The sequence below is a fragment of the Pan troglodytes genome, chromosome X (genome assembly GCF_028858775.2).
Source record: "Pan troglodytes isolate AG18354 chromosome X, NHGRI_mPanTro3-v2.0_pri, whole genome shotgun sequence".
NCBI lineage: Eukaryota > Metazoa > Chordata > Mammalia > Primates > Hominidae > Pan > Pan troglodytes.
Genome location: NC_072421.2, coordinates 3,188,200 through 3,202,985, shown reverse-complemented (window position 1 = coordinate 3,202,985; position 14,786 = coordinate 3,188,200). Strand labels below are relative to the sequence as shown.

General features: G+C 46.0%; 1 protein-coding gene across 6 annotated transcripts in view; it reads right to left on the bottom strand.

Annotated features, from left to right (window-relative positions):
* The window catches only part of XG (Xg glycoprotein), a 65,398-nt gene that overhangs the window by 2,212 nt on the left and 48,400 nt on the right, over positions 1-14,786 (bottom strand). For 4 of the 6 annotated variants that reach the window (XM_016943459.4, XM_054677127.2, XM_016943460.4 and 1 more), the window contains 2 exons: positions 6,043-6,078; positions 2,820-2,936 (listed from right to left, as the gene is read on the bottom strand). In XM_016943459.4, the coding sequence (XP_016798948.2) occupies positions 2,820-2,936; positions 6,043-6,078 (153 nt within the window). Of the gene's footprint in view, positions 1-2,819; positions 2,937-6,042; positions 6,079-7,511; positions 7,557-14,786 lie in introns of all 6 variants that reach the window. The other 2 variants (XM_054677126.2, XM_024353041.3) reach the window with 1 other exon arrangement.

Sequence of the window (14,786 nt, the reverse complement as noted above, 5' to 3'; positions counted from 1 at the left end):
CCAATTCTATGCTATTACAAGAGACTCTTGCTCTAGATTTAGGAGAAGGAAGATTAGAACAGAAAAAAATGAAGCAGAAATGAAGTTGCACATCTTAAATATATACAATGTTTGTCTATCATACTTTAATAAAGCTAGAAGAATGAAAAATCTATTTAAAAAAAAAGAAAACCAAGATCAGACTATGTGCTGTCTACGTGACACTTGCTTTACATTCGGCAGAAGGAAATAGATTAGAACAAATAAATGATGCAGAAATGAAGTCGTACATCTTAAATATATACAATGTTTATTTGTCAACTATACCTCAATAAAGCAGGAAAAATTAAAAATAGAAAATATTTAAAAACTGTTAAAATCATATCTGGAAACAAATATTAGTTTTCAAAACATTGTTTTTTACATTTTGCCATTTGTTAAGGATTTTGATGATCTTAAATGAATTGAGTAACTTTCTTTTTGGTTAAAACTAATATTTGTAGGAACTTCTTTTTTAGAATATGGCCTTGTTGGTCTTTATAACTTCTGAAGTGATGTTGTCATTTGCTCCGCTTTATAAAATAAAAGCAAAGTATGATTCTTAAAAGTCCACATCAAGTGACAGACATCTGCTTCTATCTGTGTAGCTCTGTTACTACAACTCTTTCTCTACAAAGTGTGCAAGCTTCAGTGTATGGCCTCAGCAGGTACACAGTTCCACAGGTTGTGCACTGCACCACATCACCATGGATATGGTTAGTATACCATGTACGTCATCCTTTAGGAGATAGAGAAAATTAATGACCTAACTAAGGAGAGGTGGACAGCTGGGTACCATTAGCAGCAGCCTGGAACTTTAGAGTCAAGTTCGCAGAGCTCTGAGCCCCATTTGATACCAAACCCATACGTATTTGCTGTCATGCACATATTTCCTAGATAGTATAAAGGCTTTACAGCCAGCGAGGTGATATAGGCCCAGGATCCACATAAATGTCACTGCTCACCCTTGAAGACATCTCCCTAACATCAGCTCACTCTGTCTATATCCTCCTTTCTGATCTCAGGAACTTTAAGGGAGGGGAAGATAAACTTGGTGCTTGGGAATACCTGGTTAGGGTATCATCGAAGTACAATGGAGAAAGTAGACAAAAATACTTACCAGGCAGCCAAAAGGCATGAAAGAGCTTCAAGACATTGAAGCAAACGTGCTTTAGCAAAAACGTGCTTCCTTCCACCTCAGATAAATGGGGCAGGCATCATCCACGTTTTTAAAACTACACCTATTTCAGAAACTCAACTGGCCCCCATTCCAATGATTTTCCTTTTAAAATATTGCACTAAAATATATTTGCCTTGATTATTGAGTTTGTGGGGGACCCCTGTACCCCGCCCTTACATTTTGTGCTTGTGGAGATGGGTGCCTCTCTCTGCTTACTCAGTTTCAGCCCTTGGTTAACAAAGGCTTACAAATCACTGCCACGAAGGCTACTGAAGTTAACACGTGGTGTTCGTTAATGATGGCTGCCATGTTGGGTGAAAGAGTGTTGTCACTGAACCCAAGAATCTGCTCTCAGGTTGCCAGGAAAATAAGGCAGTTTTTCAGTAACTCAGTTTCCTCCTAAAATTTCAGGACGGGGCGTAATGTAGACGGAGGCTCACCCCCAACGGAGGTTCATTAGCTAACGGTTGATACTGCCCATTCACCAGCAGAGGGAGCGCATGGGAAGGTTTTAGGATTTTTGAGGCCAAATGCAAATCCTAAAGCAAACACCGTAGGAATGGGCACCCCTTTCTGGTTTCCTTCGCGGACACAAAGAAGGTATGAGTTAGAGGGCCCTGGGCAAACTCCAGACAGATTCTGACGTGGGTGGCCTGAGGTTTAAACCAAGCCTCCAGAGACACCCAGTTAAAGATCTGAGTCACTCTTTAGGCTATAAAACAATCCCTGACTGTTGTTTCAGAGATTTCTTTAGGGCATCCCCTGCTCTCAAATCCCAAGTGATTCTTCAAACCCGGGAGTGTGGAGCCGGCATTGAACCAGGAAGCCACAGCAGATCTTTCTTCTCCCCTACGGTCTGAGCGCACCTTCGGAATTTCAGAGAGGCTTATAATTGAGTGTTTCGGGAGTTTTCTTTGCGGGTGGGCTTCTGTGCAAAACATTCACATTCAACCCAGATGTTTTTCCTGACCCACCTGTGACGACAATTTCACTGAATACAAAACAGAACAGAACTATATTTGGCTAGTTAAACCAACCGTCATGCTTATAGTCTTGCAATGTAGGTTGGTAATGTTTTTGTTTCTTTTTCTTTGCTTTTTTTCTCCCTCTCTTTTACATTAGACAGATAACGTGCCAGCCTCATTGTAACAAGGTTTAGAGGAAGGTACAGCTCACACCTGACCATGAAAACCCAATTGTTGGCCAGGCACGGTGGCTCACGCCTGTAATCTCAGAACTTTGGGAGGCCAAGGCGGGCAGATCACTCGAGGTCAGGAGTTCAAGACCAGCCTGGCCAACATGGTGAAACCCCATCTCTACTAAAAATACAAAAATTAGCCAGGCGTGGTGGTGCATGCCTGTAGTCCCGCTGTTCGGGAGGCTGAGGCAAGAGAATCTCTTGAACCCGGGAGGTAGAGGTTGCAGTCCAGCCTCAGCAACACAGTGTAACTCTGTCTCAAAAAGAATAAAAATAAATTTTAAAAAAATCACATTATTAGGCAAGTTATGTATATTGAACTTAACCAGAAATAACCTTGCTAGTGACAGACATCTGAAAGTAATTTTTTTTTTTTAAATCAGGCTTAGTAACAAGCAAAACAATGTTTAGAGCCAAACTTACCATGGGTCCTGAAACAATTTCTCCTATTGTTTAGTTTGAAATAACTGGCTGCTGCTCCCAGCAGTGTCACCACCACCACGGATACGATGGGAGACACGATTTTTGCTACCATGTTGCCTACAGGAGTGGAGAAAAAGCAAGCTCATCTGAGAAAAAAACATGGCTGCAGGAAAACTGCTTAAATATTAGGTTGGTCCAAAAGTTATTGCGGTTTTTGCCATTGAAAGTAATGACAAAAACTGCAATAACTTTTGCATCTATCTAGTAACTTCTCCATCACATCCCTTCCCACCCTTGTATTCACAGAAAAAAGAGAGAAACTTAATTTAAAAAAAAGAAAAAAAAACCTTAGGAAGTAATTCTGTTTTCACAAAGAGCCAAGCTTGTCAACCACATTTTACCACTGAAGACATCCAAGGCCAGGATTTGCACAGACGAGGCACTTGGCATTTTTGTTTGTTTGTTGAAGTCAATTCATGTATGCCTTTTAATTAATTTTATTTATTTATTTATTTCTTATTATTTTTTGAGACGGAATGTTGCTCTGTCGCCCAGTCTGGAATACAGTGGCGTGATCTCAGTTCACTGCAACCTCCTTCTCCCGGGTTCAAGCGATTCTCCTGCCTCAGCCTCCCGAATAGCTGGGACTACAGGTGTACGCCACCATGCCCAACTAATTTTTGCATTTTTAGTAGAGATGGGGTTTCACCATGTTGGCCAGGCTGGTCTCGAACTCTTGACCTCAGGTGATCCACTCGCCTCAGCCTCCCAAAGTTTTGGGATTACAGAGGGGAGCCACCGCGCCTGGCCTGATTTATTTTTTTAGAGATGGGGTCTCACTATGCCGCCTAAGCTGGTCCTGAACTCCTGGGCTCAAGTGATCCTCCTGCCTCAGCCTCCTGAGTAGTTGGGATGACAGGCACATGTCAAAACTATTTTGTGCCTTTTTAGATGTAGAATGCCCACTCATGCAAAAATATTGTTCCACTAAAAACTGCCAGATAGGCTTGCTTTCAAAGGCATGCTGGAACTCTAGACCCAAGCACACACTAGACACAAGCATCCTCAATGCCTCGATGGCAAATTGCTCCAGAGCTTTGGCACTCCTGCACAAAGAACAAGAAGGAGCTTGATGTGACAAAAATCAACACTTCCAAAGGGAAAAAAGGAAGAAATCACCGTTTCCATTTGAAATAGCCACCCTTTCCATGCATGGCTTTCTTCAGACAGGGTTGAACACCTGGGCCAATACGTGGCATGGCATAGGTGAGGGACACAAGACTGCTCCACGAATGAGGCTGCCATGCTGGGGGGAAGAGTGTTGTCACTGAACGCAAGAACCTGCTCTACGGCTGATGCTGCCACCCGCCACACCCTGCCTCCTGGGAGAGACAGCCCTCTATTCTTCCCCTCCCTACATGAACACGCTCCACAGTATGATTTCACAGTGTTCCCCATCCAGAGGTGGAGCTGCATCTTCATTCTGAAAATCCAGGCTTTAGCCAACAGAATGTCACACAAGTGAAGGCATGGTGGCTCTAAGCCCAGGCACGCTTCTCTTCATGCTCTTGGTACCCTGTCTGGTCACCATGTGATGAAGCCTGGCCTGGCTTCCTGGAGGGATGTGAGAGCCCACATGAAGCTGAGATGAGCCATTCCACCTAAAGTCCCAGATACATAAGAAGACCCAGGAAACATGGTCAAAGCGCTGGCCACACCTACAGTTGACTGCACACAAGAGAGGGAGTTCAGAAGACACCAGGAGGACCACTAGAATGGTGTCAGCCCAAATTGCTGACTCACATAATCACGAACATAATAAATGGTTGTTATTTCCAGCTACTAAGTTTTGGGGTTTTTTGTGACACAGCATAGCTGACTGATCCATACCTTTTCCTCTCTCTCATCTCTTACAAATCAATCAAGTACAATCAATTGTCATTACCAAGTGGTCATCCAAGCTGACTGCTTCTCTTTGCCTCCTTTGCCCAGGCTTTAATTCAGCCTGTCATCATTTCCAGGGAGTACTGAACTGGTCTGAAAGGGTGTCTCCCTGGGTCTTAGTGAGCCCCCTCAGGTCCATTCTTCACCTACATATCAACAGGGGCAGGCTCCTTCCCATGAAGGTTCTATGAAGTGCAGACTCCACCTCTGCTAACCTGGAGGTCTTTCCTGGTCACCATTGCATCCTTCCCTGGTTCCCGTTGCATTCCACATCCTGGCTACGCAATTTCCGGTGTCCCCACGTGTGTATCCAGCTCTACCTAGTGCACCATCTTCCCTGACACCTCACTCTTCTCCTGGGCACCTCCCACCCATATTTTGGGGGATTGGCTTGGATATTGTTCTCTCCAGGAAACCCTACCTCCCTCACCTAACCTAGTCTAGGAGTATCCCTTCTGCCTTGCTACAGGATCCCATATGTTCCAGGAAATTATTCATCAGATTTGACTGCAATTACTTGTTTATTTGCCTTGCCCTTTCCATCTCTGGACCTCACTTTACACCACAGAGGGAAAAAGGTGAAACCATAAATTTTTCTAAGGATGCCAACATACCCCACAAATATTGATACTAGTACTCTGCATGATCATTGAAAGGTAGGGGTCACCTTCAATCACTTTCTCCTCCCCCATAACTGAAAACTCACAAGAGCCTTGGGGTTGGGTGCGTTTACTCTCAACTTAAACTCAAGCAGGTGTCAGCCCAAATCTCTAAGAATATGACCCTTAGGGAATGGGGAACCTGTTCTCCCAACAATACAGGACACAAAGTCAGCCTTGTGGGCTTCAAGTTCTCCCTCCTTTGACCTGAGACGGGATTGACAGTGCACTCTGATGGCTTCTTTGGGCAGAGTGTTCATAACTTCCTTTCTCCTGTCCTTCTTGGGTTTCAAGTTAGTGCTGGTCAAAGAAAGGGGAGTAATGGTGGTACTGGGAGAAATGTAATAGTCTCAGCACTCATTCACAGCCTTGCTTTGAGAGCTAAGGGGCATCTTCTGCAGTGAAAACCAATGCTTGCCTCTCCTTTCTCTGAACTCTGATTGGTCCTGTGCTGAAGGTCAGATATTTTTATTCAGAAGCTACTTTATATACATACAAAGTATGAGTGCTCCATGAAAGTCATGAGGTTGGGAAACAGAAGCCCACACAGCTCCTCCCAGCACTGATCTAGGAGAGTGTGCTCTTATTAAAGGTTGGGACCGGGTGAGTCAATCAGTTACCTTCTGGATTGCCATACGTTGAATGGTGATCTCCACCTGTAAGCGGAAAAGGATGTTCGTGTTTATTCAGCAGAGCTTATGGAGGGCCTTATATTGCCGGGCACTGTTGAGGATGCGACTGTGAACACAGCACACAGATCCCTGTTTTCAGGGAATTTACATTCTTGTGGGGGGAGGGGGACAGCCAAGCAGCATAAGGAGGAGGAATGTGAATGTGTATGCCATGTCTAATGGTCATTAGCAGAATGGGGATAATACCAGGGAGAGGGAGATGCAGCTTTAATTTCAGGATTGGAGAGTCTACATACATGTGCATGCAAAACACGCACAGGCTGACAACCCCATGGACACACATGCACACACACGCCATTCATACACAAGCACATGCAACACACACTGACATGCACAAATGTGTGTGCACATGCATACACACATGCAGCATGCAACAAACGTGCAACACAAGGCAGACAAGCATGCATACACACGTGCACACACACATGCATTTACACACATGTGCAACATGTAAATACAAATGCAACACAGAAGCACAATGCACTCAATGTGCACATCCACACACATGCACATCCCACACATCCCCACATACACACACATGCACATACCACACACACAGGCAACAAAAGCACATATAAAGCACAATTCGCCTAAACATACACATGTACACGTGTGCACACACACCGATGTGCGCACGTTAACACCTGTATGCATAAACACATGCATGTACACACAAATATGCACACACAAACACATTCATGTGTGTATGTGCATACCTGTACACACGCATGTATACACACAATCCACATGCACAGATGCACATGATATATTCGTGCAGTATGCACATACCACACGAGCACACCCAGGTGCACACTCCTGCATCTATCCACATGCATACATGTGCTTGCACACCCCTAAATGTATGCATGTGAATGGACACACATGGGAAACATGCAATGCACATGCAACCCAAGCACAAACATGCACACATGCAAAATCCACAAGTACATGCCAACACATCTGTGCACATACACAAACATGCATGTGCTCAATCCACATGTGTGCACACAGACACTTGCACACATGCACATGAAATCCACATGCACTTATGCACATGATTACAAAAATCCACATGCACATGTACACATGCATGCACACACAATACAAGCATACCTGTGTGTGAACACATATGTATACACACACACATGTGCACACACATGCAGCCAGTAACACCTGTAAGTGGGCCATAGTTCCTTTGAAGAAATGAAGTCCTCAGGGCATGCACAACATCTCCCCCCAGCATGGATGACCAAGGAAAATGCAAATGAGAGACTCAAACGGCCAGTTAGTTGTGCACTGGATGAAAGCCTCAGCTTCCCATCAGTGCAGACAGTGTGTTAGTTATTTGCAAATGGACAGTTTTGCCTCACATATTCTGTAAGACATAATTCCTTTACCATAAGTATTTCCATAACGAGAGTTGGGTCTATAGCCCCCTCTTCCTGCAGGATAGAAAAGAGACCATGAAATGCTAGATATTGCTCAGGAAGTCTGCATGATCTTACAGAAGCAAGCAGGTCAGCAAACCTGAAGCAAGATGCTCTTAAAAGCTGCAGAGATTCCAATGCTCTCCCAAGGCCAGGGAAGGTGCACAGGCGCCATCTGGCCCCTGTTTACTGTTTACACTGGTGGCTGAAGGTGCATTAGATGTACATCCCTGAGGGTCTGGAGGCCTGACATAGATGGGCAAAGGTGTTTTCTTCGGCATAAAAAAAAATGCCAGCAAATGTTGGTTAAAAAAAAAGAGAATAGGATGAAAACGCAGGCCATAAATAGTAATTTATTTAAAATTTAAAAAAAAAAGAGTTCCTCCAGGTTGGGTGTGGTGGCTCCCACCTGTAATCCTACCACTTTGGGAGGCCAAGGCGGTAAGACCACTTGAGCTCATTTGGAGCCCAGCCTGAGAAACATAGTGAGACCCCGTTTCTACTTAAAAAAAAAAAAAAAAAAATAGCTGGGTGTGGTGATGTGCACCTGTAGTCTCAGCTACTACTCGGGAGACTGAGGCAAAAGATTGCTTGAGCCCAGGAGGTGGAGGCTGCAATGATCTATGATCACGTCCCTGCACTCCAGGCTGGGCTACAGAGGGAGATTTTGTCTCAGAAAAACAACAAAAAAAGTTTTTCTATATTTTTCTAATGTGTTAAGAGCAATTTTTAAAAATACAGATTCGAGATTTTTAAAACTAATGCTTTGTGCTGATTTTGAAGTGGAATGACTTATGTGGATAGTGGGTTCTATGGGCTGAACTATATCCCCCTCCAAATTCACAGGTCGCAGTCCTAACCTCCAGGGCATCAGACTGTGACTGTATTGGAACACAACGTCTTTAGAGAGGTGATTAAAATAAAACGAGATCACTAGGGTGGGCCCTAATCCAATAGGACTACAGACCTTATAAGAGGAGATGAGGACACAGACACACACACAGAGGGACGACCCTGTGAGGACACAGGGAGATGATGATGTCGACGAGCCAAGGAGAGAGGCTTCAGGAGGAACCAGCCCTGCTCACACCTTGATCTCAGACTTCCAGCCTCCAGGACTGTGGGAGAAGAAATCCCTTTTGCTTCAGCCCTCCTGACTCTTGTAATTTACAATGGCAGCCTTAGCAGACTAAAACACTGGGTATTAGAGAAACTTGTCCACCAGTATTTAAAAACGACGAGCGCAACATTTTCTCCCCAGTCTCCGCAGGGAGGCCAGACTTTGGGCTTCCCTCCGCGGCCAGCCAAGGTCAGCCCTCACCCCTCAGTGCTCTGCGTGAAGCCAGAACAAGCCTAACACGCTCTGCCTCCTTTGGGGATTCGGGGAGAAGCCGCGTGACTCATCCCATGGCGGCGGCTTGCATCCCAGCCGGCACCTCCATGCTGATGCTAATCCGAGCGCTGACTCACAGCCTCGCTCTGCCGGGGCTGGAGAGCAGGGGTCCAGGCAGGAAGGGAAGCAGAGGCATCCTCGAAAACAAGCGTCATGCTCCCAAAACTGGGCTGTGCCTCATGCACGCCTGATGCTCTTGGCCCAGCTGCTGCTTCCACCGGGCCCTGGCCCTGCCAAGGACCACAGGGCTATCTGCTATTTTCTGGCAGTTTTGCCCCAGGGATACAGCAGCACCCTGACCAGTAAGCTTTGATCCATTCGGGAGCCAGATAATGGTCCCCCAAAAATGGCACAGCGCAGACCTCCCGAGACTAACTTCACAGGAAAACAGGAAACGATCAGGGCTCTCAGGGGAGCCGCTTGCTGAATCACTTCTTTCTACCTGATGAGTATGCCAGAGAACAAAAGAACGTGTCCTGAATAGCTCCTTACAGAGAGAAGTTTCAGAGAATCGTGCATGGGGTGAAAAGGCTCATTCGTAGGCTGTAGGGGTGTGGGGACGGCTCGCTTTATATAACACGCTCCAAGGTGGGCCGGATGTGGTGGTGCAGGCCTGTGATCCCAGCACTTATGGAGGCCAAGGTAGGAGGATCGCTTGAGCCCAGTTCAAGACCAGCCTGGGCAACGTGGCGAAACCACCTTTGCAAAAATTGTAACTAAGGAAATGATGACAGTGAAAGAGGCCAGACCTAACCGACTCTATCTTGCTTCTAACCCTTAAGCTGTCCTTGTTCATTCCTGGGCATAGGCCGAACTAACTTTGGGAAGGAATTCAGTTCATGGTTTGACTCTGAAACAAAACTGATCATAGCCTTTTCCTGAAAACACCTCCTTCTTGCCTGGGGACCAGTTGGACTTTGTAGGACTAACAAATTAGCTACAAGATTAAAAATTATAGTTTAGGGCTGGGCGCAGTGGCTCAAGCCTATAATCCCAGCACTTTGGGAGGCCGATGAGGGTGGATCGCCTCAGGTCAGGAGTTCGAGACCGGCCGGAACAATATGGTGAAACCCCGTCTCTGGTAAAAATACAAAAATTAGCCGGGCATGGTGACATGTGCCTGTAGTCCCAGTTACTGGGGAGGCTGAGGCAGGAGAATTGCTTGAACCAGGGAGGCAGAGGATGCAGTGAGCCAAGATCACACCACTGCACTCAAGCCTGGGCAACAGAGTGATACTCTGTCTCGAAAAACACAAAAGAAGAAGAAAAGAAAAGAAAAATTATGGTTTAGGGGTCGTGCAGCCTCTGGCTCAAGAGTCTGAACCTCTGCAAATTGCTCCTGGGGGTAACATCACCATTGTAAAATGTAAGCACGGTGTTTGAGATATTTTGCAGCCCCTGAACTGGATGGATCAGCTGACACCACCCAGCCCGGTAATCTGGCTCAACCAGTTCCGCCATCCACCCAGGAACAGAAAACAGCAAGAAAACCTCACTTCAACCCCCTATGGTTCCCTCTGCAACCTGACCAATCAGCCCTCCCCATTTCCCAAGCCCCTACCCGCCAAATTATCTTTTAAAACTCTGGACCCTGAATGCCTGGGGAGACTGATTTGAGTAATAATAAAACTCTGGTCTCGGGCACAGCTGGCTCTGCATGAACTACTCTTTCTCCATTACAATTCCTCCGTCTTGATAAATCGGCCCTGTTTAGGCAGGGGGCAAGGTAAACCCATTGGGCAGTTACAACGGTGAGACCCCATCTCTACAAAAAATTTCTTAAAAATTTAGCTGGGTATGATGGTGTGTGCCTGTAGCCCCAGCTCCTCGGGAGGCTGAGGTGGGAGGATCGCTTGAGCCCAGGAGTTTGAGGCTGCAGTGAGCTATGATTGCACCACTGCACTCCAGCCTGGGCAACAGAGTGAGACTCTGTCTCTAAATAAATAAATAATAAAACAATAAAAAACTACTCCCAGTGGCTTTCTGTAAAAATATTAAATTTGGTCTTTGCCTGACATTTTCAGTTAAATTGAAACCGCCTTTGCAACAATTATAACAGTGAGAAAATTACAACAGTGAAAGAGATCTGACCTAACCGACTGCATCGTGCCTGTAGCCCTCGAACAGCTCTAGTTCATTCCTGAACACAGACTCAGATAACCATAGGAGGAAGTTCCAGCTTAACATTCAAACAAAGATAACAGCCCTTTTCTGAAACAAACTCCCTTCTTCCCCGGGGATCAGACTGCCTTTGAAAGACTAACAAATTAGTCACAAGATTAGAAATTATATTAACAGGTTAGGAGCCATGCAGCCGGAGGCCACAAGATTCCAAACCTCTTCAGTTGCTCCTAGGGATGGCATCACTATTGTAAAACCTAAGGTTGAAGTTGAGATATTTTTTAAACCCTTCATTGAGATGCACCAGCCGGCGCCACCCAGACTGGTAATGCGGCTCAGCGAGCTCTACCGTCCCACACAAGAACAGAAGACAACAAAAAGAACCCATGTCCATCCTCTGTCATTCCACCTCCAACCAACCACTCAGCACTCCCCACGCCCGGGTCTCCTACCAGCCAAATTACACGTTAAAAAGCCCAGTGTCCAAATTTTGGGGGAAGCTGATTTGAGTCATAAAACTCCAGTCTTGGCTAGGTGCAGTGGCTCATGCCCGTAATCCCAGCTCTTTGGGAGGCTGAGGTCGGAGAAACACTTGAGGCCAGGAGTTGAAGACCAGCCTGAGCAATATAGTGAGACCCCATCTCTACAAAAATTTTTTTAAAATTAGGCAGGTGTGGTGGCACACACCTGTGGTCCTAGCTACACAGGAGGCTGAGGCGGGAGGATCGCTTGAGCCCAAGAGGTTGAGGCTGCAGTGAGCTATGATTTCACCACTGCAGTCCAGCCTGGGTAACAGAATGAAACCCTGTTTAAAGAAAAAAAAGCAAAACCTCCAGTTGATATAGGAGTTAAGAAGGAATTGGTTAATTACTTAGGCACATAGCAAGGGTATGGGAGTCCTTGGTAAGGCTTTTCTTTTTAATGAAAAGCAGCCCCAAATCATTTTCTAACAAAGAGCAGCCTGTAAAGTTGAGCTGTGGCCGGGCGCGGTGGCTCATGCCTGTAATCCCAGCACTTTGGGAGGCCGAGACGGGTGGATCACGAGGTCAGGAGATCGAGATCATCCTGGATAACACAGTGAAACCCCGTCTCTACTAAAAATACAAAAAAATTAGCCGGGCATGGTGGCGGGCGCCTGTAGTCCCAGCTACTCGGGAGGCTGAGGCAGAAGAATGGTGTGAACCCGGGAGGCGGAGCTTGCAGTGAGCTGAGATGATGCCACTGCACTCCAGCCTGGGCGACAGAGCGAGACTCCGTCTCAAAAAAAAATAAAAAAATAAAAAAATAAAGTTGAGCTGCAGACATAGACAAGCCAGCTAGGAGCTTACATGGGTGAATGCCGGCAGGAACTAGGGCCTAGACACGTTCAAGATGGCAGCTTCATCTTCCCTCCTCTTTGTCAGCCCCATGTACAGTAAGTAGCAGACAAGATGGCACTGACCAACTGGAAAGCCCATTTACGTAACAAAATTAGGGTGGGGCCACCAGCCTTCCCCACGCACTATGTAGAAGTCATACCTGATCGAACCAGTCTGTAAGCCCTATGTAAATCAGACACCACCTCCTCCAGCCTGCCTATAAAAGCTGCTGCGGTCCACAACCTCCCAACTTTTTCAGATGCTTCTCTTTCTCTCTCTCTCTTTCTCTCTCTCCCTCTCTCTCTTGCAAGGAGCTGCTCTCCTCTCTCCTTTCTTCTATTAAACTTTCAACTCCTTAACCCAACCACATGTGTCTGTGTCCTGAATTCTTTCTCAGCGTGCAACAATGAACCCCAGGTATGTACCCCAGACAGCATAGCTGCTTCACATGCTCCCGTTCAGTCAGCTCTGTGTGAATTAAACTCTTTCTCTATTGCGATTCCCGTCTTAATAAATCAGGTCTACCTAGGTAGTAGGTAAGGGGAACCCCTTAGCTAGTTACAGAAAGATGGTGGAAGGAACTCATAGTACGTTGAGTTGAAGGTGGTCAATTCTTTTTTAGTGTTCTTTTTTTTTTTTTTTTTTTTTTTGAGACAGGGTCTCACTCCATGGCCCAGGCTGGAAGGTAGTGGTGCTATCACGGTTCACTGCAGCCTCAAACTTCCAGGGTCACTTCCACCTCCCGAGTAGCTGGGACCACAGGCGCACACTTCCATGCCCAGCTAATTTTTGTATTTTCTTGTAGAGACAGGGTTTCACTATTTTGCCCAGGCTGGTCTTGAACTCCTGAACTCAAGGGATCCACCCACCTTGGCCTCCTAAAGTGCTGGGATTACAGGCGTGGGCCACCATGCCCGGCCAAAAGTAGACAGTTCTTGACCCCAGGTAATGAGCACTTTGTCATGAGCCCCCTCCCATCCTGAAGCTTGTCTGTGTCATAGGGAGTGAGTTCTGAGGATGGGCTACCTATAGGGCCACAGCTATTGCTCCTTTGAAGTGGACAGTCGAGCGTCATGCATTGCTTTCATTTTGTTAAAATGGATCTGATGACAACACTCGCTTCCGAGGTAACGAAGATGACGGACATCAAAATATTTTACTCCAAAATATATTGCTTTGCCTTATTTTGAAATTGCCGCTCCAGGGCCAGCAGACTGAGGTGGGGAAATTGGCATCTGTAGAGGATCTTTGCTGTTGCAGCCAGGCCTTCCCTTTCTAAGCTTTTCCTGGATGTAGGAGAGAGAAACGGAGACTCTGACACTTTTACAGGTCTGAAAAGAAACATTTACCATGGTCGTCTCTGAGCGCTGCTACCTGGGAACCTTCATCTGCATAACAAGGACCCCCTTGCTAAGCAGGCCTCTTCCTGTCTGCCTCTCATCACCTGGCTTGCCACCCGTTAAACCTGCTTTACCAACGTCACCTATTTGGGGCCATGCTCTGAGCCCACATTCTTCCTGCAAAGAACAACAAATAGCAAACTCAAATAGTAAAGACATGGAATCAGCCTAGGTTCCCATCAATGGTAGACTGGATAAGGGAAATGTGGCCCATATACAATGTGGCCCATATACACAGCCATAAAAAAGAACAAGATCATGTCCTTTGCAGCAACACGGATCGAGCTGGTGGCCATTCTCCTGAGCAAACTAATGCAGGAACAGAAAACCAAATACCATGTGTTCTCATTTACAAGTGGGAGCTAAACACGGAGTACGCATTGTGAAAGGAAATTAAATTTTGTGATCCTGAACTCATTTAGTCAAAGGGAAAAGTCAAGCTGGGAACTGGGTCACACAAACCTGCCTCCCCCTTTTGGTTCCTAAATAAAATGGCTACAAGATGAAAAGCTACACGTCTCCCCCATATTTTGCCCACAAGGAAAATCCTAGTGAGCTGTGAAGATTTCACCATGACAATATGCAAATCGATAGCTTTGCAGTCACCCCCGCCCAGCAGACACAAATCATATGTGATTGCTCCCCTGCCCCATTTTGTCCAGATTATCTTATGCAACATGCAGATTCCCTGCATTTTCCCTCTGCCCCATTTGTCTATGCCGTCTTATGTAAAAAAACACGGATTCACTGAGCCAGACAAAAGCATGAATAACTCTTTTTCCCTACCCCCCTCTTCCATGAAAATTATATACTTCTCAATTTCCCCCACCCTTTCCCCTTTAAATTTGCAGCCTTCAAAATCATCTTCGGAGAAGACCACAGACCTGTCTCCTGGGGCGCGTCCTTAACCTTAACTTTGGCAAATAAATCTTTTACACTCGTCTCGTCATTTTTCTCGATTGACAACATGGAC